The sequence below is a fragment of the Ammodytes marinus genome (genome assembly GCF_949987685.1).
Source record: "Ammodytes marinus genome assembly, chromosome: 14".
NCBI classification, from domain to species: domain Eukaryota; kingdom Metazoa; phylum Chordata; class Actinopteri; order Uranoscopiformes; family Ammodytidae; genus Ammodytes; species Ammodytes marinus.
In genome coordinates, this window is record NC_137218.1 from 24996853 (window position 1) to 25024160 (window position 27308).

The 27308-nt window shown below is 41.1% G+C and overlaps 1 protein-coding gene across 1 annotated transcript in view; it reads right to left on the reverse strand.

The window, feature by feature from the left end:
* Window positions 1-27308, reverse strand: part of LOC307261142 (protein turtle homolog B-like) — a gene marked incomplete at both ends in the record, with an annotated part of 124096 nt that overhangs the window by 66282 nt on the left and 30506 nt on the right. The window contains 2 exons of the mRNA XM_080041605.1: window positions 2833-2984; window positions 13699-13845. Of these exons, the coding sequence (XP_079897731.1) occupies window positions 2833-2984; window positions 13699-13845 (299 nt within the window). The remainder of the gene's footprint in view (window positions 1-2832; window positions 2985-13698; window positions 13846-27308) is intronic.

Consider the following 27308-nt stretch of genomic DNA (forward strand, 5'->3'; position numbering starts at 1 on the left):
AAGGGGGGTCTGGGGGCATCCCCCCCCAGAAGATTTTTTTGTGTTTTTAACATGTAATCTAAGCATTCTGGTGCATTCTCGCAAAGATAATAAAGGAAAAAGTCAATATTTATTTCAGCTCAGATGAATAGTAAAATTAGCAAGACAACATAACTTGCTAGCAGCCAGATGCCTAACAACTGGACAGAGGGACGGATGACCACTAGCTTTTGACCAAATATCTTGCTAAAAAAATAAACCTTTATTTATGAAAGTCTGCCCTTGCTAAGAACATGTTACACTTGCTAACTACAAACTTAAATTTTTTTATTCAGATTTCAAAAATCTGCTGGGACACGTGCCTATACACATGCATGGGTGGCACGCATGTCACAAGCACACTTATGCTGTTTTCAAGACCTTTGCTGACCAGAGACCAGTTCTAGTGGCCACAGTCCTACCATTAATTTAGTAATTGAAAATTGCAAACTGATCTCATATCAGTGGATTGGAGTGTTTGTGTGATGAACTTGGCAACTACCTATCAAAAAAAGTTAAGAAAAAAAAAATACATATCATCTCTGAACTAGGATACATATCAGGAAAATAAAAATAAAAAATAACATTTGAACTGGGGGGGGGGGGGGGGGGGGGGCACTGGGGTGGCCAGTAAGATTTTAGGGAGGGGGGGGCGTTTTTATTTTCGCGGGGAGCTTGCACATGCATGCACAAGCATTATTTATTAAAAAATAAAAAATAAATAAAAAACAGGGGGCCCTACACTAGGACTTGAAACGGGCCCCCAGATCGTTAAGGCCGCCCCTGTGATAATGACAGGACTGGACTAAAGACGACAGGGCAGTCATTTTCAACAATGAACATTGTGTGCACTGCCTCACACACACACTCTCAGTTCAACCAAGTCCACAAACAAAAATATAACAATTTAAAATAGCGTTTTTCTCTTACTATGTATGTTGCTTTGTGGGACTTACTTTTAGCATGGAGAGAGCTGAAGTGGCGCTGAAGATTTGAAGCCTTGAAATGCGCAAATGACACCTGGCATATAAGGCAGAATGGCTTGGCATACCGTTCAACCAAAAATATGAACTCTCCCACTCTGTTTTGGAGCGAACTTGACACAAATAGTTTACTCACGGAAAACCTCCCTCCAAGCTGAGCGGGCAGTTTTATGTTGCGTCCGCACCAAACGTTTGCGAACGTTATGTTGCGTCCTCTATTAAACATTTGCGAACAGGCATACACATTAATAAAATAAAAAATTAAATAATAGACAACATGTAAAACGAACATAAGAGCCGCATTAAACGTTTGCGAACATGCACACACATAGGCCCACACAAAAAAAAAAGTATAAAAAAATATAAAAAAATAAAAAAATTATAATCACATAATTTGATATGAACTGAAGAGCCGCACGAAGCTGGGCAAAGAGCCGCATGCGGCTCGCGAGCCGCGGGTTGGCCACCCCTGATCTAAAGGTTGGTTTACATGAGCAGTGAACAGGCGGTGAGAAGATAAGATACAACAAACCACGACACAAGGATGTGTGCTTGTACATGAGGCAGGATTGTACAGCTCTGGAAAGTTATTTTCTCTAACATGAAACAGTCAAATTAAAGCGGCAACGAGTAACATTTAAATATCTTTTAAACAGCCTCATGTTTCCTCTCATAATCATAAATTACCTTTAACAGCAAACGAGACCATCAGTGCAAAGAAAGACGTTTTTATATAGTTTTTATTACTGCATTTGATCTGGTCGTACACCCAGTCCGATTTTCGGTTCACGCGTGCATGCTCTATGGTCACATATCCGCATTGGTCGCAGATTTCAGTGAGGCGCAGCAGCGCGATGTGAGAAGCCTATCCCTCCAGGTGAGGGAAGGGGAGCGGGAGCCTTGTTTGAGACAGTTGTTTGTCGTCATAATGACTGATAACGGGGCTGAACCATCAAAGAAAAAAAAGAAAATGCAATGAAGAAAAGCTAAAATGGAGAGTGATAGGCGGACGGGAGGGCGTTGCCAAGCAACGTATACACAATTTCACGGAGCGAACCTAGACTGCAGTGTTTACTCCTAAATGAATGAGCGGTAGCCTACTAAAGCAAAGTTTACTTTGCCTCACCACCATCATCAGATGACCATTATTCATCTGAAATAGTCATTATTTACATCATAAACACATTACCTCATCGTGATCCATACCATTACTAACTAACTGCCATCTCTCGTTCATTCGCTTTGTGTGAGGACACGGGGACTCGTTCAGCTCCGTGAGAGGTGACAATGCATCAACTCATTGCAATCAGGTGTGTTTAGCACTTACTGGCATTAGTTGATGCTCTCCACTCTCTCACGGAGCCGAAAAGAGTCCGGTGCCCTCACACTTTCAACACACGGACACGCACCACGCACCATATTGCTTCCTGATTAATTGAATCTTTCACTCCCTGCACGAGCTAGGAAACAGCTTCACGACAGCTGGCGTCGTAATAATACTACCGCTTTTGTTCAAAGGTGTCGCCAACGTGCCGACTTACTCGTTGTAACTTTAAAGCACTCATGTTAATCTAGGGTTGGATATGGGTTGTGCCATTAAATCATTGGGCAGCTCCTTATCAGTTGAAGTTGCATTGCTTAATTTTTACTGAGGGCATCAGGAGCCCTGCATTACCCATGCAGTAGTCTCTTTAAATAAATAAGGATGCTCAGAACTATTATCAGTGTGATACAAAGATACTGGAGGATGAGATCAGATGAAACATTAAGATACTTATCAATTTATTTAATAAATATTAATGTATTCATTCTTTATCATTATTGTGATCACCTTATACTTGGCACTGCTGACCATGAGGCTGCCGTCCCTCAGCCAGCTGACAGAGGGTTTGGGGTGACCGAAGGCGGTGCAGGTCAGGGTGATGCTGCCCCCCTCCTTGGCCTCTACGTACTGAGGGGGGGTGTCCGAGAAGGTGGGGGGCGCTGAGGAGTCACAGGAGAGGGAGGAAAAGAAAGAACAATGGTGTGAAAATGTTTAAAAAGAATCAAGCATCAAGTCAATTACAGAATAAGAACCATTTCGACCAAGTTCCCACTGGATCACTTGCACAAATGAACTAACCACCCGCATCCAAAATGGCAACACACACTTGAACAATGCAGTTCAATGGAGTTCCCGGTCCACGGATTTCTATCCAGAACACATTTTTTTTGGCAAGGGTTTAAGCAGTCATTGCAGATCTCAGATAGATTTAATTCTATTGTACACATTTGTGTATAGGAACATACATCTGCATTCTAATGCATACATCTGCTTAGTCATTCAGTCTATTTACAAGTTGGTAGTTTATTCAGCATTGATTACTTAATAATGCTTCTACTAGAACTCTAACATTCCTCAAATGAAGACAAAATTGCACTGGAAATGTGACAAGAAAATATTCCCTTAATGGAACCCATAGCAGTACACTATTGTTGCCAGGAGACGGTAAAGGAGGCTGATCAACACTTATAAGTTTGGCTCAGTCTTGATGGACATATGTGTGAAGATATTTGTTCCATTAAATGGTTTCCATTACATTATTTTTCACGTCTTGTCTCCTGGGTGCAAAGAGGATTTATCTTTAAAAAAAGAAGAAAAAAGGAGCGAGCAGGCGGCGGTGTGTCACTGCTGAGAGGGGATGTAAAAGTCAACAGGATTTAGATTGCAATGGTTGCATGACCTAGCTCTCTGTCTCATTATAGAGATTGTGATCTATCAATATCCCAGTATTTATAGAGGACTCTTTTCTAGAAAACTGGTGCGATGTCATAAATAACAATGATGTAGTATAAGTGAATTTCAAAGTCAATTTGAGTTATTGAAGCAATGTAGGGAATTGGGCTGAAGTACTATCCACAGGCAGCCAGCTAACCAGTGAATAGGGAAACAACATAGACACCACAGGCACATAACAGTCATTGTAGGATCATGAGATTTTAAGTGATATTTTTTTTCTAGAAGGAGTCTGAAATCTTCAAAGATATGGTGTTACTTAGTAGACAACATCTTCTCCTTCCTCCTCTGAGGGATTAGCTGAGTGAACAACACAGCAGGAGACTGGCCATTTAAACAGATGACCAAGAGACCACTCAATAATACATGTGTGTAAACCTTTACCTGACTTTGCTATGTGGTTGGTTGCACATGGTCTCGGAATCCACAATTTTGGATTTGTACCAAGACAGCAAAATAAGACGGTGGAAGCGTTGGACTGCTTGATATAGAAGTGAATGTCTAATGAATGACCCATCTGATTTTTTTTTACCATCTCTTCAACTGTCTCAGGGCTTTTAGCACATCAACAGAGTGATGGCTAGTGATGTGCAAGGCATGCTGCATTTTGTAAAACCATTTTTCAAAATCCTCTTTAGCTCGTAGACCATGTAGATTAAGAGCAGGGATGATCATACAATCAGACAATTGGCATGTATTCCAAATATTACCAAATGATACTTAATCTGTGTTGTCCAACCACCCCGTCCTATTTAACCTGAAGCAAGCCCTTTTCAATGAAACACACGCATGCCGATATCATTCTCTGCGATTCAATACAGATTGTGTTCGGTCATAATTCCCGTTTTGATATTCTCAATCTAATCACCTTAGTACTGAGGCTGATCTGCTTACATGTGTAATCCAGTATCCTCTCAATTTCTAACATGACATTCCATCTGCAGCCGTAACCCCAGCCATAGTGCTAATTCCACACCACATGCTTTGCCACGCCACATAGATGGAGACTAAAGAATATATATATTTCAATCGTACAATTTCTTTGAGACATATACTAGAACTCAGTTGATTCATTGAGTATTTTAAGCGAAAGCAAGAAAACAGAAAATAGATTATAATTGGAGTTCAAACCGCATGCCAGTCAACATGATGATGTGTCAGTCAGCACCATGGAAGTAAATACCACACTGTGGCAACACACAAGCATGAAACCCATCACCAGAATGGAACATCAGATAATGCAATAATTGATTCTGTAAAGAATTGATCCCTGTCTGTATTAGCCCACAGAATTGCTTTGTTGTACAGTTCTCTTCTTCTTGATATTCTTCTCTGCAAACACTAGCAACAGGAGTGTGGAGCAACCGGTTACGTACTGGAACATTGGTGCGCACATATGGGCGGAAGGAGACTTTTACGTCACATGCTGGACTAGGGCTGTGTATTGGACTTCACGATAGGATATGCGACACGATATATGGCTCACGCTATGATATATCACGATGCATCGCGATACAATGCATATTGTTATTTATTGCGATATTCCACATAGTTCAATGAAAATGTAAAATCTGATCTGAAATACAAGTTGCTGTGTGTAGAAGTCTTTGTGTGTGTATATATATATATATATATATATATATATATATATATATATATATATATATATATATATATATATATATTGTGTTACTACTTGGGATTTTTTAAACATATCTGGGATGTTAATCGTGGCTGAGTTTTTTAAGGAATGTTGTGAGTACCTGTCTTATATTGAAACCTTACCCCCGTCCAAAACAGACTTTTAGAAAAATGAAAGAAAACCTGAAAGTTGCTCACCTTTGCTGTTTTACATTATTGTCATGTGAACTGCAGCTGTGTGCAGGTGCTATTTTTATAACTCTCCTCCGTGGTGCGTTCAAGGACACTTTGACTTCCCATCACTGATAGCCAGCTTTCACAGAGCTTTGCCTTCAGATGATATGATATCAGACAAATAATAATAATGGTTTAAAAGTCACTCTTAAAAGCAAATTGTTTAAATTATGTGATGGATAACCTTCATTAATGCACATTTGAAGTATTTGTACGTTTATTCCTGTTGTACATTTCACTACAGTGAAATTATTGTTAAGCAGCAGCTCCAAGGAAGAAGAAAGTAATGTAAAATATTGGCAAATCATAGTGTCTAACATATAGTATGACTGTTCTGAATGTAAAACAATAAGTGATGTGAAGTTTGCCTTTATTGTACTGTGTGAAGGGTGAATATGATCTTAAGTCATTGGGAACTGCATCCTGTCATGAAAAATCTGCAGGTAATGACGTGGATCGACTCATAAATCTAGCATGGCAGGGATTAGCATCACGGGGGTCAGAATAACATTGACCTGCTGTGAGCAGTAGCATATGGGACAGGTTATACAGAGTTAGTTCTATCTCTGCTTACACACCAAGAACCGGCTTAGAGGGAGCTTTTAACAGTGTTACAAACCATAAAGGCTGTTGACACATGGATAATGGTAACAGCAAGATGATATCATAATATGTGAAGCCAGGCCTGGAGTCAACAGGTCAGAGGCCAAAGTAAACCATGGATGAGGAATTATTATTTAGAATTATAAAACGAGTGTTATTGTTTAGAATTGTTTTCAACACCACACATCCTTTTTATAAGGGCAATGTTAAAATACTAATAAATGATTATACTAATAAGCCAAATCGTTTCTCATTGCACTCCTTTGGATAACAAATACAGTCATAAAAGTGATTGAAAAACCATTGAGCTATTGAAATTCATAGATTTAACACGATAAAGTATAACTTGACATAAATAGCATTAAAGGCATACTCAGTCATTGAAATCCTAAACACCAATTTTCAAAATCAGCGAATATCGACTCACCATACCTGTCCGTACTGTGTGTTCGCTTAAAAAGTCTGGTGTTAATACACAGCCGAGGCTCTGGAAATGGGTAAGTCAACACAGTGGCTAGTGGCCAGTCACACTGGTGTATGCCTTTAATATAAATAAAACGTAATACAGAGAGGTGAATTTATGTCTCTTGTATCATTAATATATTACAAACGTAACTAAATGGCATACAGTATTATTTAATTGACTCTCTCTTTTATGTATCTCTTAATTAATATTGAATGATGTCAGTTACAGTCCTCCATACTGCAGCGGTCCACATGAATAAAATACTTATCCACTGTGCGAGCAATAACCTTGACTTTGAGAGGTCTCTCTCTACAAGCTTATTGTTGTTATTGTTCAGTAAAGCGTTTATCTGATTCGTCTCAGTTGATGCACAATGTTAGATTGGTCAGATGGTAAAAATGTTGGTTATTCCCCTTGGCCATGTTTTGATAGGGCTGGGAATACTCCCCGCCGAGCTGAGCTGAGCTGTGACCAAAACATGGCTCGGGCCCTGCTGCTGGCATGGTGTGAGTGTGTCTCCTCGGCACAGCACCCTGACAGCACCAGCTCCATGTCACTGTGGTCACCACAAAATCAAACCAGCAGTGAGCCCCTAACGCCATGGATCATAATGAATGGTACGGCCAGTTATGATTCAAAATGTAAGATGGTTTATTTGTCATATGCACAACAATTGTCAACAGCAGCAGTCATTGGCAATGCAATTCTTAAGTCTCAGGCTTCTCTCAACAATGCAATATAGAAGAAGAAAAATGTTTAAGAGAAAGACACAAGTGACACACTAATTGGGTGCATCCTGCCTTTAAAGTTATCTTTGTCAAAGTTAAAAGAGGTCAAATCATATATAGAAAAATGGGTGTATTAACTTGTTCAGGGAAGATGTAAAAACGGTTAGGGTTAGAGAGGAATTATAATGAAAGACTCCAACAGATACTAAGGAGAGAGGAATGGGGCTGTTGTGCAACACTGCAGAGTTCTGCTGCAGAGATGCAGGGATGGCAGGAGACTGTGCTGAAGCTATTTTTGGAGGTGGAGTCGCTGAAGACTAACCCTGAAATATGGACCTTGCTTTCTTTTTGGCATCAACATAGATATAAGTGTGAATGTCGATAGTTAGCCTGCTGTCGGTGTATGAATGTGTGTGTGAATGGTAACGTGGGAAAGGAAAACAGGTCTCCCTTGCAAAAGAGTCTTCGGACTCAATGGGATATACCTATATAAATAAAGGTTAAAAAATAAATAAAAATAAAATAAAATAAGGGAGAGGGTGAGGAAAAATCTACATCTAAATGATCTTAGGAGAAAGGACATAATTATGTCCCATGAAAGCCAATTCCGTCCATCTATTAGGGAATGAGTGCTATACCGGTGTCGTCAACATTGCCAGTTTCACGTTATGCCATGATAATGTTGTCATAAACACCCACACGTCTGGTCTTCACGCACACATGGGTTTTTTCTTGCGTCACACAACAGATGACTAACACACCCACACAGATAATGCACAGGACAGAGTGAGGCTGACTATGAGCTAAGGAGACCCACGTGCTCTACAGTGCAGCAGTTGAGGGTCTGATTTTATCCGTCACAAACTTCATTTCGGACGCTCTTATGGTGTTTAATATTGCGTTAGACCTGTTGGTGTTCACACACGCATAGGCAAATCTACGAGCCGCCCCCTGCTGAACCTCAGCTAGAGCGGCTAGCTAGCCCAAGCTAACGAGCTAAGCTAGCGAGGAATCCATCAAGTTCAGTTTTTAGGGATTCAATAAGTTGAAAACCCTGAGAGACCAATACATTCCTACACAGGTGTCACTCCAGGCAAGGTTTACTGCTGCTACAACTTACGATAAGAATAGGAAGAGATGGAAAGATAGCAAGGCAATCATGCTAATTTAATTTATTAAACTTATAAGGAAGTCCAATTGACATAAAACATATCTCATTAAGTGGTAGAATACCGTGATACAATACTGTCACTGTCCAGAACATGAAAAAATTCCAATATAAACGTTAAGTCATAACGCCCACCCCCTAGAACCTATCCATACATCATTTTACTAAATCTGATAACCGGAATACAAAAAATACAAGGAAGAGGAATATGAGTTGGAACCATCCATCCATGCAACACATGGCCAGGAACTTGCTTGCACGCTATTTACACCATTCTGCCAGACACATTCTCTCTCTCTTCCTGCTCCTCCTTTTCTCAAACTCTCACTGTGTCCGGAAGGAGTCTGTCTCATAGCTGGGGGGGGGGGGGCGATATCAGTTCACGGGAATGAAGTATAGGTGTCAATTTGTGGAGGAAAAGGCATCAGCGCGATATAGCACCACTCTCACCCGGAATCTATATGCATCACTTTAGATCTTTCAATGCCGGGGCGAAGGGCTGAGAGGTAAAGTGCTCCGAGTAATCACCGACAAGCACTGATGTTTGACAGCGATAGGGAGAGGTAGATTGCAAATGGGTTTTTCTATAAATAGAAGGCAGTGCTGGGGCTTCATGCTGGGATGATTCTGTCACTGCCATTCCTAAAAACTATTACTAGCTACACTTAAAACCTCTGCAACAGCTGGAACACGCTAGTTAAAGCATTCAACACGCTGTCATCACGTTAATAGCCACATGATAAGGAGGGGGCCAGGTATTCAAAAGACATGATGGGAGTTACATGTATAGCGCAGCCCTGTCACTAAAGGATGTTCATTGGGATTGCATAATATCTACAGCCTGCCAGCACTGTATTATTCACCATACTGAGAGAAAGTGGGATCTGAGGATGTGAAGCTTGGGTGGACTCATCCACTGTAGATAGCATCTCGTTAATCACATTGAACCCCATCAAAAAACAAGATATGAAATATACAGCATATATTTTACAATTCCTTTCAGATCTTTTTCACACTGGCTACACCGCCTAATGCAGCTATTAAGGCCTGACCATTCAGCTTCTCAATTCAATCAATCAATAAACAATACATATTCATTAAACTGCTACATTTGAACTTAAAGGCACATCAAGCGATCTCCAGTGAATGCTTGGTGAACGTGTGTCTATGTTTATACTCACTGCAGCAATAGTTAAGGCTCAGAGCGAGTGGCCGGTCTAGGCCGTTCACCTAAACGTTAATACGCGACTTTCTGGCCGCGGCTAGTATGAACATAAACAGCTGCTGGCTCTGAGACGGCCATTGAAGACCGCCATTAGCAGAGCCGTGGCTGTGTGATAACGTGCACACACTGAACAGACAGGTAGCGGATGGTGAGTAGATATTAGCGGATTTTGACAAAAAGTATTCTAGATTAAATCGCTTCTTCTCACAACTTAAAAATAGTGTTTTATTTTAGAAATCAGTAATAATAAGCTCTGTGAATAAGCCATAGTAAATACAGCCTTATCTTTGGCAATATGGATGAATCAGAATGAAGTACTTTTGCAATAACCTTCCATTCATCTTCCATGTTTGCACCTAATAAAGTGGAACTAAATTATCCTCAAAGTTTCTCTGAATCTATCTTTTTTTATTTATTTTATCCCTATAATATTTGCATATAGCAATATATTTATAGTTAATACTTTGACATGTCAGTTGCTACTGTTGATACTCAGTTTGAACTCTGACACATTGCTCTCCATCCTCAGGTGTTAGAGAGAAGAGGATGGACTCACTCAGCAAATATTGATTGATTCAATTCATGTTTATTGAACTGCACTGTGAAGTTATACAGGCAGCGAAAGTTCAATCCGTTAGACTGAGTAATTGCATTACACTCTTTAATACAGATTCCTCCTCTGTCTCTCTCTCTCTCTCTCTCTCTCTCTCTCTCTCTCTCTCTCTCTCTCTCTCTCTCTCTCTCTCTATTCCTGGTTCCTGTTTTCAACCAAATCAGGTGACTATGGGCATTTTATATTTTATCCTCAACCTATCCTATTCATCCTGACCTTGTTCGTGTTGCTGTCAAAAGCTAAAATACTGTCGTCTGTCTGCTGTCAGTTGTCCTTTCAGTGATCAATGCAACCCTGCTCCATTGCTCCATCACATCCTCATCAGAAGTCCTGCTCCACTGCATCCATCCAGATCTTTACCTCTGTGTCATGTCTGCATGCTGGTTAAGCATTGAGGCATCAGTGTTCCATTATGCTGAGATTGTTATGTGATGTCTGGGTGACGACATGTATGTATAGCTGTTCAACGGAAGTGACGAAACTAAAGGTAAGCTGTGTCGGCTACAACTGAGTCCAGTGGTGATTATTTCTAAACACAACATTTGGCGACTTGGATGGCTGATATAACATCCCTCCTTCCTCCCATTGACAAACCTCCTGTACTCACTGGCAAAAACGTATGTCATTGCTTCGGGGACAGTGGTGATTATTTCAAACACAACACCACCACCAGTGTCTATACCCTATTGGGGGGGTGAATAATTGCTGGCTGCCATGGACACTCATGATGTAGCTTTTGGTGTGAGCCCTCAGTACCAAGCTTTATTCCTGTGACTGTTCCTAAAAATTAAGTCAACTCAAATTTGTCCAGATAAATAAATGCTTTCAAAGTGAAGCTGCAGCTGAAGGAAATGTTCACTTTGCATTAGCAGTAACTTACTGTATTAATGTATTGAGACCAAAGACTCTTTTGCAAGGGAGACCTGTTCCCATTTACACGTTACCATTCACACACACATTCACACACCGATAGCAGGCTAACTATCGACATTCACATGAGGCAAGATGGGTGAAGTGTCTTGCCCAAGGACACAACAACTATGACACAGGTGGCAGGGCGGGGATCGAACCTCCAACCCTTTGATCATCGGCCGACCCGCTCTACCAACTGAGCCACAGTCGCCCCAAAAAGTATCTTACTATGCACTGTGACTCCTTCTGCCTAATATCATATCCATTGTGTTTTACAGTGATTCAGAACATCCCCAATGCAGAGCACACCACCACTGCCATCAAAAGACTGGACAACCTGCCTGATCCTCTTGTTTCCTGCCAGACAAAGCAGAGGTGGGAGTTTTACTGCATGTGGATGACATCAGTGATCAGTAAAGCAGCAGCAGCAGGGCCTCCCCCAGAGCTCTGGTCCCATGACCCTAACCATCGCATCACAGCTGTGAGGCTCTGCATCAAAGCAGCGAGTGATTCACAGTGTATTTCACCTCCTCAGGCTCCAACCACCTCGCCTTGTTTGTCAATATGACGATATAAAGGAGAGAATTTACGGCTGGCATCATTTAAATTTGATGAGTAAAGATGTTGGCTATGGGCCTGGAACACTTTCCTCTGTTCCCCTGCACAGAATTGTGGGGAGTGGAACCCATAATCCCTGTTTCCATTGGGCCACTGGGGCTACACTGGTCAGCCCTACATCTCTGCTTCACAGGATTGGGAGTGTTGGTTGCCATTGCCTAAGTGGTCGCCAGAAAGGTAAATACTGAGCATTATATGGTACCTTTAAAAACTGGACTGGTTATATGGGCCTACAGTTTGTGATTCGGTGATGAAGTACTGCTGATGAAGCACTTATATGTCCATGGATTTTTACACAGATTTTCTTTACATTCATTTTCTTTACAAATGTTCACTGTATAATACATTGAGAAGGCTTTTTGGTTTGAAACCTCTAAATCACAGACTGGATTTAGTATCATTTAAATCTTTCCTTTTCTTCAGATTGTGGCTGAACTAGCCAGCCATCTGTGTCCTGTGCAAGACCACTGCCTGTCAGCAAGACGCTATTGGACAGCGGAGGATTGACATGAGGACAGCAAAAGGCAGAGGAGTAAAAGCCTGAGGCCTTTACACACTTCTGGGAGAGAGAGAGGAGGTACGGTGAAGTCAAACCAGAGCAACACTGATGAAACTGAGCTAATGTGCTGTGACCACAAGGACTGCATCTGGTGTGTCTGTTACCACGGCAACCAGTCATCATATGCTGTCTGATTAAGTGTTTCGATGCTTGAGCTGCCAAGCAAAAGGCAGAAATATGTGAAAGAGAGTCCCGCGAGTGTATACACTTGTGTGGATTACTTATTTGCACTCAGGTGTTTGCTTGGTGCTCTATCTCCAGAGACACTATCAGTGACAGAGCATGTAGGAGGGGGGGGGGGGGGGGTGTTGGGGCGGGTAGGGGTTTGCTCAGGGACAACTTTGTCACTCGTATGACACACACACAGCCACCATGAGACAAGTCAAACAATGAGAAATCACCACAGTCTGGACTTTTGACCTTGTGTTTACTGGACAGTATCTCTACACAGATGAATGGTGTGAACATTCATCATTAATTCCTACAAAAAAATATTTATGATAACAATATTCCAACATTTTACCATAAGCCTCACAATCTTTCTGTTCAGTTGGTAATTCATTACATTTCCATTCATATCCATCTTTAAATATGAACTTACGCGCGCACGTGTGAGCGTGTGTGCGTGTGTGTGTGCGTGTGTGTGTCTGTGTGCGTGTGTGTGTGTGTGTGTGTGTGTGTGTGTGTGTGAGAGAGAGAGAGTGTCACTCATGACACAATGTAGACCATATTTTAAAACAAAACTTAAAAAATTAGTAATCATGGTATAAAACCAATGATCCTAGACTAGCCTAGTCTGAAATTGAACCGCCAACTGTGCACATACATTTTAAAAACGATTGAGTGTTGAGAATCTAATTGTTTTGTATCTAGACACCCATACTGTTTGTATTGATTGTGCGCACGTCACGGTAAACAGCCAACCTTCAAAAATCGTATCAGCTGTCTCCTCTGCTGCTAAAACAAAAACCCTGATAATCATCATTATTATCGCCATACTCGTGTCTGTAGAATTGGGCAGCTACATTCCCATAGAGAGTGTATTGATTGGTTTAAAAGGGTTTTAACTTGTGTATTTCCATCTTTCCATCTTCTATGTCTGATTGTTTACAGCGAATAGCAAGGTGGATAACGCATGCACTGATGGTACTCACCATTGACGGTTAGATGCACCCAGCTGCCGTTGTGGAAGGTGTCATACTGCTGCTCCAGCATCAGCACCTTGCACTCGTACCAGCCCTGGTCGTCTGAACGCACCTTCTCTACCCGCAGGGAGGACTTGCCGTGCAGACTGGCCCGGCCTGGTTCAACACAGACGGAGATGGTTCAAGATTAAAGATGGTTGATTTGTCATAGGCACATTAACAATGACAGCAGCAGTCATTGGCAAATTACATTCTTACGTCCCATGCTCCACTCAACAATGTGATATAGAAGAAGAAAAAGACAAGTGAAGAGAGCAACCTGAGAGACACTAATAAACACAAAAGTAGTGCAAGGACACAGTGCAGATGAAAAGTGTAGAGATAAGGTGCACCATATAAATATAAAGTAAATTTAGAATGCAAAATTTAATTTAATTAATTGTAGACAATAAAGAATACTGTACATGGAAATATTAATAATAATAACTAGTGAAATAGGATTCCGTACATGTAATAGAATAATGTTTTAAAAAATATACTATATTTATAGATGTAAATTATGGCTTATGAGTGGTGAGATGAGGTATGTAAAGAGGCGTCAGCAGAAAGGGACACAGAGGTGAGAAGAATGATGGATGGAATGTAATGAAGGAGAAGAAGATAAAGGAGGAACAGGTGAGAGGTGAAGGAATTAGGGGAAGGAGAGAAGAGATACACCAGAGGAATGTTAAAGAGATAATCAACCACATCGTCGACATATTGCAGATATAAATATGCAGGGAGTACACTACACTGCAGTGTGTAAGTGTCAGGGTAACATCTCAGTCCTAAACAAAGTCACTATTGTACTGTTCATTTGCAATACATCATCAAAGTAGGATACTAACTGCAGTCACATTAAGGGTGAGAATCTTTTTGAATCCCACGATTCGACTCATCAATCGATTTTGGTTTCAAAACGATTCCCAACTCAATTCAATTTAATTCAATTCAGTACAAAGGAGGATTTCAGCATTCACTGCATTCCACTGTGTGCTAAGAGAGGCGTTGTAAAATGAGTGCATGAAAGCAGAGTAAAGTCATTTAGTTGTTCAATTTGAAAACGTTTAAACAACTGATTGCAGTAATGTAAACTCACAAAGGTAAACCTATAACGTATACAGTATACAAACTATTAGCACTTCCCTTATGCGATTCCCTTATGTCATTATCATAAGCTGTATTTAATAACGGCCTTTTCACAAGGCACAGAGGTTTCAGAGGGTTGTTTGATGACGACGGGGCCAACTGCAGTATTTCTTCCTGCTCCATTTTGCAAATACGGAATTGATTCAAAATCGTATAGGATAGAAATCACGTTTTTTTTCACATGAATCAATCTTTTTTTACCAACCCTAAGTTGTAATGAAATAGCATGTAGGCCTCAGTGCGGCTGACAGGTCTTCATCTACGTGTGTGTGTGTGTGTGTGTGTGTGTGTGTCTGTGTGTGTGTGTGTGTGTGTGTCTGTGTGTGTGTGTGGTGTCTATTTTTGAGATGCGCTAAGGCAAGGACAGGTCGTCACTTCCTTTGAGGAGTGGGAAGTGGCCAACACCACAATGGAGAAGCCTCCCGGTTACACAGGAGTCACAATCCGTCAGAACACATATCAGCTTTTGACTTTGCGAGTACAGAGTTAAGAATAGCTCCTGTGTTTTTACTTTTACAGATCAAAAGCAGAAATAGAGGGGATGGATGGATGGATGATGTTGCTCCAGGCAATCTGGCAACTGGATCATAACAGATGGCGACTGGCAATAAGGGCTAAACTAAGGGCTTTCATGGAGCACACACTGGATCAAAGCCTGGCTATCCCTCATTAATCCCCTCTCATTCTCCCCACCATCCTCTCCACTTTGTGGGTATTCCAGACTAATTTTTTTTGTTTGCTTTCCTAATCCCCTCCTGTGGCATCACACACCAGGTAAATATGTCAACTGCCTGGCGGCTGTCTCAGTCACTTAAAGTAGACAGTGAAAGTGATGTTTGTTAACCTAGCCTATGTGTGTGTGGGTGTGTGCGAGTGAGTGTTTGTGAGTATGTGTGAGTGCCCCGGTTATGTATTTATATATCAGATTATATTTGTCCAGCTTCCAACCATGTCTGTGTCCTCTCTCGCTTGACTGGAGGGAAGTGAAAAAGGGACACCATATTACTTATTGCATTAGAGCTATGCATTTGATATACATTGGATCCTAGTGTTTGTTCACACAGTACCTGCCCTTTGATTCCACTCCCATTTCTATTTGTGTAAACAATGCTTCTAAACAGCACTGTTTTAGACTTGATGTATTCAAGCATTAAAATGTCATGAATAAGGAGTGATGCATGAGTGTGTCTGTGTGAACAGAGGCTATATATATTTCTCTGTGTTCAATTGTTTTCTCCGGACATTAAAAGGTGCACTTTGCAGTTTCAGAGGAGGGGGATTTGTTTGCATTTGCAGAGGCTGCAGTTATTTACAAAACATATGTACTACATGTAATTCTTCTTAGTATAGAATTATGATATCATAAATCAAAATAAAATCATTTTAAGGCACCTGGATCCAAACGTAACACTAGAATATGTCTAAACAAAACTGTTGGTCCTGCTGCTGTAAACACAGTGAAACAATCACTTTTCAGGAAAGCTTTCTAACTTCAAACAGTGTTCCAGAGATCCACTATGCTTGTGAGGGAAGTGTGTTCACTTCTCGGAAACACCCAAAGTTACAAAGTGTAAATATTATATTCCTCAAATTTGTTTGTCTCTATGTTAAAAAAGTTAACAGTGTAATAATACAATATGGATATAAAGAGGTGAACCTTGCAGCGCACTTAACAGATGCAACAAATCTGAGACGTCAATTAAGCACAGTTTGTACACGCCCGCCTACACAGTGCTGCAAATAAGTCCAATCAGGGAAAAAACATATCACGACAGCTGTGTGGGTGGACCATGGTTAAGTAGAGGACAATCTGTAATGTAATTGGAGGAAGGAGAAAGATGCGTGTAAAGGACAGCAACCACTCCTAGAATCTGGAGCAAGTATGTTACATAACTTACAGTATATTCAAGAGGCTTTGCTGTTTAAAGCTATCACTTGTAGGATACTGTTAAGTGTGAAGCAGGATGTGGTGTGTATGCCTCTAGTAGATCCATCTGGGACAAACACACACACACACACAATGGTCACGTGAAACAATACTAACTGATATCCATTAAAGACAGAATGATGAGAATTATCTTGAGTCTTAGTTTTAGTTTTAGTCCGTTTTAGTACTGGTACATTTCTAGGGGGATCATGTACGCGTGAATTCAGTAGTGGAGTTGTCCTGGAGGAACTTGAGAAGGGGCTTCTTCATTTAGATGGCTATGGATAATCCCCTTACAACCACATACAGTCAGACTTGGCAGCCAATAAGAAGACGTTGAAAAACTCCATAAGGATAGGTCCTGCATCTAATACAATGGGCCCATGTAATGTCGGTAACAACAATGACTAGGACAGGACAGATTAAATTGATTTAAACTGTATAGTGTACAAGATGCCAGGTTGTAGGCCACTGTCCAGGAAATGGGCCATCAAAATGAAATAAAAGACATATTAATGTTTCGTATTGACAAGAAGGCCTTCCGGAACAGGCAAAAATTCTTCTCACCCACATTACCCAGTAAGTTCCGAACGTGGCCTAAGAGAAAATGTACCTAACTGGGAAACAAATTCAACCCTGTGTCGATGGTTATGCAAATGACACAGCTCTCCATGCACAGAGGCATCAGGGAGAGGGGCACATTAAAGCCAAGCAAATAACAATCAGACCACAAAAACTCACCACAGAGTGAGTCACAGAGAAATTAAGAGACATCCCGCAGATAGAAACAAAGCAGGGGGAGTAAATGGATGATTAGATTAGTTATAATTAGAATAAAAATAAGATGGCTTTCAAGTCAAGCTTCTTAAGTTAGCAGTGGGAAGTATTGTTCTTGCAACTGCATTCAAAGAAAAGGAAATGTTTGACTCAAACGCAGCGTAACCATGTCATTAGATCTGCTACTTCAGTTAACTTTAAGATAAAATATTACTGGGGCCATTTTAGAAAATGACTATTTGTTGCTATGTTTTTCACCAGACTTCATCAGGGCGATTATTTGCACATTTTGTTTATGGATTAAGTAACGTTAAATCCTTTACCACCGAGAGAAACGTGCCGTGTCATAGCAGGCTGTCGTTTTCTTTTTCTTGTTTTTTTTACATGTAACAGTAACCAACATGCTTATTTACACCAACGTCAGGTTGGATAGTTGCTGGTAGACTTGCTCATTTCATATATGATGGTGGCAAAAGTCTGAATCTGTCAGGTTTCCAGGATGGACAGACAAGAACCCAATAGCATGACACAAAACAGTTTAGGTGCAGCAACAAAAGTTTTAATGTGAAGACAAACCAAGTAGTAGCGTGGCAAACAGTCCAATAGAGGCAGGCAAAAGGGAAAACCAAAATCCAAAGGAGTGAGACAAAAACACGAACAGGCAGGCAGGCAGGCAGGCAGGCAGGCAGGCAGGCAGGCAGGCAGGCAGGCAGGCAGGCAGGCAGGCAGGCAGGCAGGCAGGCAGGCAGGCAGGTATACAGGTATACAGGCAGGTTGCCGGCTAGTATAAGGCCGCTGGAGACCCATGTGAACACAAGACACACTAGACGATCTGGCAGAGAACTGAGGGAAATGACTGGGATATATACTGAGGCTGATTGACTAATGAGGAGCAGGTGAGTGTGGGGCAGACCAGGTGAATGTAATTAACTGGGAGTGCAGAGCAGGAGGGAGTGGCACAGAAAGTAAACCAGGAAAACAGACAAATGAAAACAAACTAAATACCGGCTGAAGTTGTGACAGAATCTGTAGGCGAGGTTCCTACAGGTACTGTATGACTGGTAGGGATGGGGCCGATCCGATCCAGTATCGGTATCGGGTCCGATATGGCCGAAATCTGCGTATCGGATATCGGACTGACAGCTCTGGGGCCTGTTTCAGGTAGCTGGTTTTGAGGCAACCCAGAGATTGTTCGCTCTGAGTTGGTGGAAACTCTGGGTTTTCCGTTTCAGGTAGCAGGTTCAGTGCAACCGAGAGTCAGTTACTGCGGCAACATACGCCGTGGGTCTAACCTGCTGGATAGGTGGTTAGACCTACCCGAGTTTGTTTTCACTTTACGCTGCAGCTCCGACTGAAGAAAGAGTGTCACTGTCACACGCGTCCCTGTACAGTTTGAAGAAAAATCACTCTATAGAAATCTCCATCGGGATGTTTTTATCATTTCCTGATGATTTTACGTTTGACCAATCATTTATCTGATCAGTAGCCTTGTTCTCAGCCCTCGGTCCGTTCATATAGGCGGCCACCTTACACATCGTGACATGCTCTACATTCAGATTAATAAACCTATTTGTAGCCTATTGTATGTTTTTTAACGTCTGTGCCACTGAACAGATTTATGTCAGGTGGATTCATGTAACGCTGCGGCTGCACGCGATCGTTGTAGTTCACTTGTGCGATCCTAAAGTCACAGACAAGCCTCGTTAAATAGCCTAATATGAATATAAAAATGATATAATAATTTAAACTGTGATCACTTGAGGAAAATGGATCTGGTAATAAATCAATCAGGCTCTTCAATGGAAACTGTCACCTAATGTGTCTTGACGTTAATGTATTTCACTCCCCATTTAAAAGAAGCGACAGTCTGTTCTGTTTACTGCACAGTAGGCTTTAGGCACTGTAAGCAATGCTGTGCCGCGCCAGCTTTATTACTTTACAGCTGATATGCGTAACTTTTTAAAATAGACTATGGCTTCTCATACGGAAGAGAAATTATTATCTTGACAAAAAATGTTTGCTCTGTTTTTTTTCTGAATTGCCGAGGAGATTAGATCAGAGTTATGAGACAATATCCCGTTAATTCTTCTCCATAGGCTACCATAAGCTCATTCGTTAATATTTCTAACTCTAGTGGGAGGAGCGGAGATTTCTTTTTTTCTTTTTTGAGAAGTGGAGAAGTGGGAGGATCAATCATTTGTTTCTTCTGTTTCCATGGTGAATCATGTTATCAGCGATCCATTGACGATGGCTTTTATGCACACGCTCCACCCAGAGTGAACACGCTCAGAGTTGATAAACCCAACGCTGATCCACTGTTCTGAAACCGAAAACCCAGAGTTGCTTATCAACCCTGCGCTCTGAGTTTACCAACTCAGAGCGCAGGGTTAAACCCAGAGTATGTAAAACCAGCTACCAGAAATAGGCCCCTGATATTTAAAAAAAAAATATATATATATATATATATATTTTTTTTTTTTTTTTTTTTTTACTATGAAAGAGCGAACGAGCCGTGCGAGCATGCGCCGACGTTCGGTGGAGGGAGAGAGGACACCACTTTCTAATTTGACATACAGTACATATCAGTTTGTTACCCAGTGAGCTAACCCAAGTCAAGGAAGTGGAGAGGCTTCTGCACTGTGACAAATTCTACTATGTAAAATACAGCCAGAGAGAGGAAGACTGTTTAGACAAACACACCACCACATATTCTAGTGGGGCAGAAGTGATCATTGAGAAGGATTTTTTTTTGTATGACTATAATTCTGCCTATATGCATTTGTGTATATTTCTTGCTCTTTTAAATTAGAATTGCTTAAGCCTTCCTAGCTTTACACATAACATCACCACCATCAAAATTTTTTATAACAATTATGATATCGTATCGGACAGTATCGGTATCGGCCGATATCCAAAACCCAGATATCAGAATCGGATCGGGACTAAAAATAGTGGATCGGTGCATCCCTAATGACTGGAGGTGTATCCTCTATAGATATCAGATATCCTGCTACCATTGGGAAGATTGATGGATTGATTGTAGCAATGTGCAAGTTATGACTGACTGAGTGGTGTAATGTTTAGTCAAATTGTGTCAAACTGGTTCTGTGGGGGAAACCAAAATGCTACAAGAATGTGGATCCTGTTTGTTCAAATCATGTATTTGCTTTTGTTTAGCATCCCTAACCTGAGACCCTAACATAAAAACACATTCATTATCATCAGATATAACTTGTTGCTTCATCGCACTTTCTATCACTCATTTCTATACAAAACCAAGATTCAACCAGCCAAATAAATGCTTGTCAAACTGTCAATTTGAGTACTCAATTAGGAACAGAGAAAAAAATCTGCAATATGTTTTCAGGATCACCAGCTGATACTGTGGAGCTTTGGAAGACTCAGAATAGAAATTAGGCAAAGTCTGCAAATATCTACTTTTTATATCTATGCACAGGAAACAGCAATACATACTCTAAGCACTGCTCACACTGTATTTTTCTGAAAATACCATCCACCACAAACCTGATGAATGATGTATAATATCAGTGATTCTTGAGAAGTGGGACAAAACAGTGTGCAATGTTGAAAAAATGTAATGGTCAAATTAAATTACATGTATATATCCAACATATACTAAGCTACTGAGCTAAGCTACTGAGCTAAGCTTTGACACAAGCTTTGTTTTTTTCCTGTCTGACGGTGTTGACATATTTAACGTTTCTTAAACATAACAAATTGAATTTATCTCGTAGCCATTTAGTTTTTCTGTTGATGATAGGTGCTAGTATGAACTACTTTAGGAAAATAAAATGATCAAAAAAGTTCAAACAACTTCTTCAGAAATTGTAAGTCGGTGTTGACATATCATGGTTGTGACACAGGACTTTCAAGATTCGGAATGTAAAATATTCTAAAACTACAACACTTATCAGAGCCTGTCTGACTCTAATGTACTCTGCAGAGGTAGAATTTGACAAGAGGTCCTTCAAAGTGGCAGCTGCCTCTTATTTCGCCTGATTTTATTACATTTTACATAAGGAAATGTCTGACGGTGTTGACTTACAGTAAAGTGGTCCCACCACTTAGAATCCTTATAAAACATGAATGTGTTGTGGAATTTTTTTTTTTATTGATATGAGAGATTATTTAGTGTTGCTTTTGATGAAAAAAGCTCTTTTTAATAATTAAAGTACATTTTTAATAGGTTTTATTGCATATGAAAGATTGAAACCTTCTCTGAGGACACACTGTTTTGGATGTCGTGAGAAGATAACAAGTGTCGCATATTTGACATAATAATGATAAAATTAACTTTAAAGGGATAATTGTGCTCCAGACATTCTATTCTTAATCCCTAATAACATCTACAATTTTAAATAAGACAGCCTTTTGTCCCGGTTCTCAAGAATCCCTGATATATTCACCACCAGTTGCTGACATTGCCTCCATGCTCTTTACCCTCTGAGGTCACATCCTACTCTATAATGACAGATAGTCTCCAGTGTTGACTCAAAACAACATTGGCCTGTAATATGCTTTCTGTTGGCTGTGTGCAGTGGTCCCTGAAGCTCGGTACATGTTGACACCTCTGTAAGCTAGCAAGGGTCAAGCTATATTTACAAGTGTTTAAGTACAAGTGTTGCTCTTCTTTTCACATCATTAAGTTATCGTTTTTTTGTGACAGTTTATACTTAAAACCAATAAAAAAACTGAAGAGTATATGAATATTTAAGAATGTTATTTCCATTGTATCAATTTATGAATAGCAGGAGGACACATTTTCTCTCTGTACTGGATACATTTTAAGGATTAGCATAGTGCTTAATCTTTGATGTTTTTAATAAAGCCTTGTAATAGACCAACATTAACCATTTGTTAATGCTTTTTGACTTGTCTACCTTTCTCTACTCTGATTTTGGCTCTCAGCTTCAAGCCCATTGCTTCATAATGAAGATGGAAACCTTTGAACATGACTCAAAAGAATGTGTGCATGCATTGATGTGTTGTTAATAGTTACTGGACTACAATGGAGCTCTGTTGCTCAGACGAGGAAGACCATGAAGAATGTCAGGCTTTGGACACAAAACAAGACTTGTTAATAGGGATGGCTTCTGTCCCATTCTGGATCTGCTTCCAAGTCGGTAAAGCACCTGGGCTTGTTCAGCTCTGCAGCCAACCAATGAGCAATCAGGATTCAGATTCAATAAAACGTGCTACTGAAGCTATCCCTTCTTATAATTAGGATCAATTCAATGTTGGTTTTGGTCTTTATGTGAAAACATAACACCAGCCTGACCCTTTAATGATGTGATGTAGCCTACCATATGATGCCATGAAGCAGTTCCTGTGTTAAGAAACATGTGTAATGGTCTCCAGGGTCCCCAAAGGAAAAACAACCCTCCCCCCAACAAAAAAGAAATCTATGAATGCAACACACTTTGTTCTACATTATTCAGTCACCACCAACAGTCAGTGACATCTGCAAACCCTCCGACTTTCATAGTGTTCTCCCTTTTAGTCTGTAATGTGAAACAGCATTTCCCTCTTACAAAGTGTTACATGCCACAGATGCCCAGTGCATCAGACCAGGCTGGCTACATTATGGCAGCAGGTTACAGGGATCCCCACTGTTAAACATTTATAAATAAAGCTGTCGTACAGATGGCTTTAGAGTGGCTGCACAGTGTATATTCACATCAACACTTGCCCTGTGCCAGCCTTTTAAGAATTGAAGAATGGATGATGTCACGACAATGCAATCCAGCCCTTGCCGATGATCTTTTGCAAGGAAGAGGATGCCTACATCAAGTCTTATTCATAGCTACACTGCTTGTAGTCCTAATTGAGGAAAACTGAAATATGCCCAAAGATACATGTCTGTTTCTTGATAGAAGAGGCCAATTAGGTCTATACCTTCTCTGTCTACCTTGTGAAGCAGTGACAGTGTGTCAGTATCTTGTTATTCTTCAAATGCTTCAGGGAGGAGAACACACCATACATAATTATAAGCAATGTTTTAGGATGAGGTTTAGAATAATATTGACATATCATACTAGCCTGGTCCAACCAGACCATCGTACTTTGTTTCATTTGTACAGAAGGTCTGGAACTGCTGTAATTGGCAAACGTTCACACACTTGGAGGCGGGTGTCTGTTGAAGTTTAAAACTATTGGATCTGCCCAGTGCCACTCTGGATTAGCCAACCAATCGTATCACGTTTGTTCAGACGTATGTCATGAGCCGGCTTCTGACGGTGCGTTCCAGTTGTACAGGGAAATCGGAAATTTCCGACTTCACTACATATTGTAGTCTATGGATCTACCGGTACTTGGCAACGGTGACTTGCTAGAGCCTAACGTTTAGTTATTTGGATGAGAAAGGTTGTAGGCGCCCATACTTTCCCGAGCAGATGCACTGGAACACAGACAGGTCGGAACTCGGAACTACCAAGTCGGAAATTTCCGAGATCTTTTTTTTTTTTTAGTATAAAGCAACGCAGCATTCAACTGAAACTGGAGCGCGACTTCAACGTCATCTTTCTCAGCCACTCTCTCTGTTCGCTGATTGGATAACCAAACATCTGGACGAGCAGAATTCCATGAACACACCCCAGCGCAGCCCCAGACTGATTACTGAAGTGAAATGAAAATTGAGCGGAAGTAGGTAGGCGGGCGGAGCCAGGCTAATATCATACAGCCATAGTGATAGATAGTGCTTGTATACAGACTTATCGACAATAGGAAGTCTCTACACAGCTAGGCCAGCAGCGCTGCTGAGGTGCAGCCTAACAGAGAGAACAAGTTGGCTACATGCTAAAGTGGTGCTAACATGCTCAAAATGGCAATGCTAAAATGTCATATTCTTAGTAAGTATAATAGTATACAATGTTTACCACCTACACCTCTACATGACACATCCTCCATCCCTCATTTTGCTGTTCTCCTAGTCAATGCAGTGGTAGGCTATGTACTACAGGGTTCTCAACTCTCACGCAATGAGAGTGAGACACACGCATTTCAGGCAATTCACACGCTCCATGCCACACCTTGCATTTCTCACGCAAATTATAACTCTGCCAAAACATTTTTTTTTATATAGCTTTGATAAATCCTGACCGTCACCACCATCACCATACGGTTCCATTAACCTTTCTCTGCAACGAGCTCTTGGGTCCAACGCAGCCACACACCAGTCAATCAAACTACCAGGCGTTCAACCAATCAGAAAGTAGCAAAGAAGCCACAAGCAGTTATGACCGGGGGCCAAGCCTCCGACGCAACACAGGACCCGAGCGTCATCGACCGCGGCGCAGGCCGCTCACTTCACAGAATCCGAGGATGTAAAGTTTTTCGATGTGGGATGTTCGGTTTGGGAGTTATAGACCAAAAAGCAAAAAAATCGCAGAAAAATTGTGGGAGCTGAAATGGAAAGTCTGTTTTGCAGTTGCGATTTTGCAAATAATCCTTAAGGTGCCAACACACTGCACACCGCGGCGCGGCGGTTGGCCGCGCGAATCGCAGGTTCCGCGCCGCGTGATCATTTTGGCTCATTTGTGTCCGCCGCCGGCCGCCGCCCGATGGCTCATTGAATGTGCACGCCCAGTTTCTTCCCGCTATTTACATCTCTCTCATCATCGTCGTCATCCTCACTGATTTGTTTTTGTTGGGAGCGTCTCTGAAGTATTCTGCCTTCATCATCTCTGCCATCGGCCCTTGTATTGGTCTCACTGCACCTCTCACACATTTCTCCCTGCCACCTGCCACCCAAGCTTCGTAAACACACCCACACATGCGCCCACACACACATACACACAACCCGCCCACACACACACACACGCACATATGTATCCATGGCCGTGCATATCAACATGTAGAGAAAACCCAAACAGATTTTCCCTTTTTCCAGATTTGTTTTCATAATACCTCTGATATTGTTGTGATGTTTAGGGAAATGTTTGGAAGTGTCAGTTGTCGTATTTAGTTTGCATTGTCTCTGCATATTCACTCATCTGCAGTACATCTTCCCTGGCTTTCTCTCCTTCTCTCTTCTATAATGTGAGTCTATTCCTTGCTCCTTTTACTAAAAGGTGTCTCATTAAACTGCTGTCATACATTTTATCGATGTGTTGGAACTTTCTTTCTTTCTCTCTCTCTCTCTCTCTCTCTCTGTCTTTTCCTTCTTTTTTCCCTTCATCCCTCCTTTCCCGACAGCACCGCCAGCCAGGTTCCACGTGTCTTGTAGCTCAGCAGACTCACCCGAGTGACGTCGGGAGGAGCTCAACGCTGATTGGCTATCAGAAAAGTTCAATACAGTATTTTGAACTTCTGCGGCGGCCGCGCCGGCCCATTTGCGGCGCTCGAAATACATTGACTTTCTATGTAAACTCGCCGCGCGGCGATGTGCAGTGTGTTGGCACCTTTAAGGTCTTAAATGGGCGTGGCCTATTCTAAAATATGCAGCAGAATTCAGTGAATCTGTGGATTTAAAGGTTTTGTATGTGGGATGTTTGGTTGGGGAGTTATGAGCAAAAAGAGATTGTCAGCCTCTCCACAGTAAAAAAGTGAAGAGGCTGTCATCTTCTCCACTGTAAAAAGAGAATTTTTTTTTGGTTCAAGTGCTTCAAGTGGGAGCCAGAAACCCCTATCCAGAAGGCCTCAAAATCTGCCACTCGAAGCTACAACAGCGAGCATCAGTAATATCCAGTATCTATATTTGCTGAACTGAACTAAGAGTTTTTTGAAATAAAAGAGTTTTATAAATAGAATTGTGTCTTCAGATTTAATATTGATCCCCAACACATCATATGCAAATCGCAGAAAACAGAGAGCGATTCATCTGACCTGTCAGATGTCAGGGATCAGTGAAGCAAGTTATTTGAGTCCATCTTAAAGAGGACCTATTATACTACTTTTCTGGTCTTAATTTCTTGTTTTACACTGCTATAGAGCAACCTGACACGAATCACATCACAAAAAACTATGTAGATTTTCGGGAAGCTCTTTCTCTTATTTTGGCGATCCAGCATGCCTGTGCTTCGGCCATCTCCGCTCCCTCCGCCTGTGCTTCGGCCATCTCCGCTCCCCCCCGCCCCCTCCTGCAAACCCCACTCTATTGTGATTGGTTACCTTCCTTCCGGAACACTTTCAGTGGCGGGAAGCGCGAGCATGGACCTATATGGGCGCGAGGCAGACGCGAGCAAGGAAGTGACAGCATTACTATACATGGAAACATCCGCGTGGTGACGACACCAAGTTACATGCGACGTCACGAAGTTACAAAGCGTCAAGCCGCTTTGAACATGTGACTTCTCGACTGGCTAGAATAGTGTCTAGTGCTCTGCACAGACACCCCAGACGGTCAGCAGGGAATACGTCGAAATGCATGTAAGTCATTATTTGATAATTTAGTATGGTTAAGCATGACTATAAATCATCATAAAAACGTTTATAGGTCATAAAAGTCAAAAAGCATCATAGGTCCTCTTTAAGAGTACCATGGATAGTGTTGATTTATTCTATATAGATAATACTAGAGATATTTCAGTCTAGACACCCGGGTTGCACAAACTGAGAAAAGGACCCCTCTACATAGTAAAAAACATTCTCTTTGTTAAACATAAATTACAGAATTTAATTTATAATTTTAATAATAATATGATATAATATTTATGGAAATACATTACCAGAAAGACATTTTATTAGTTGTAATACTTAGAACAAACTA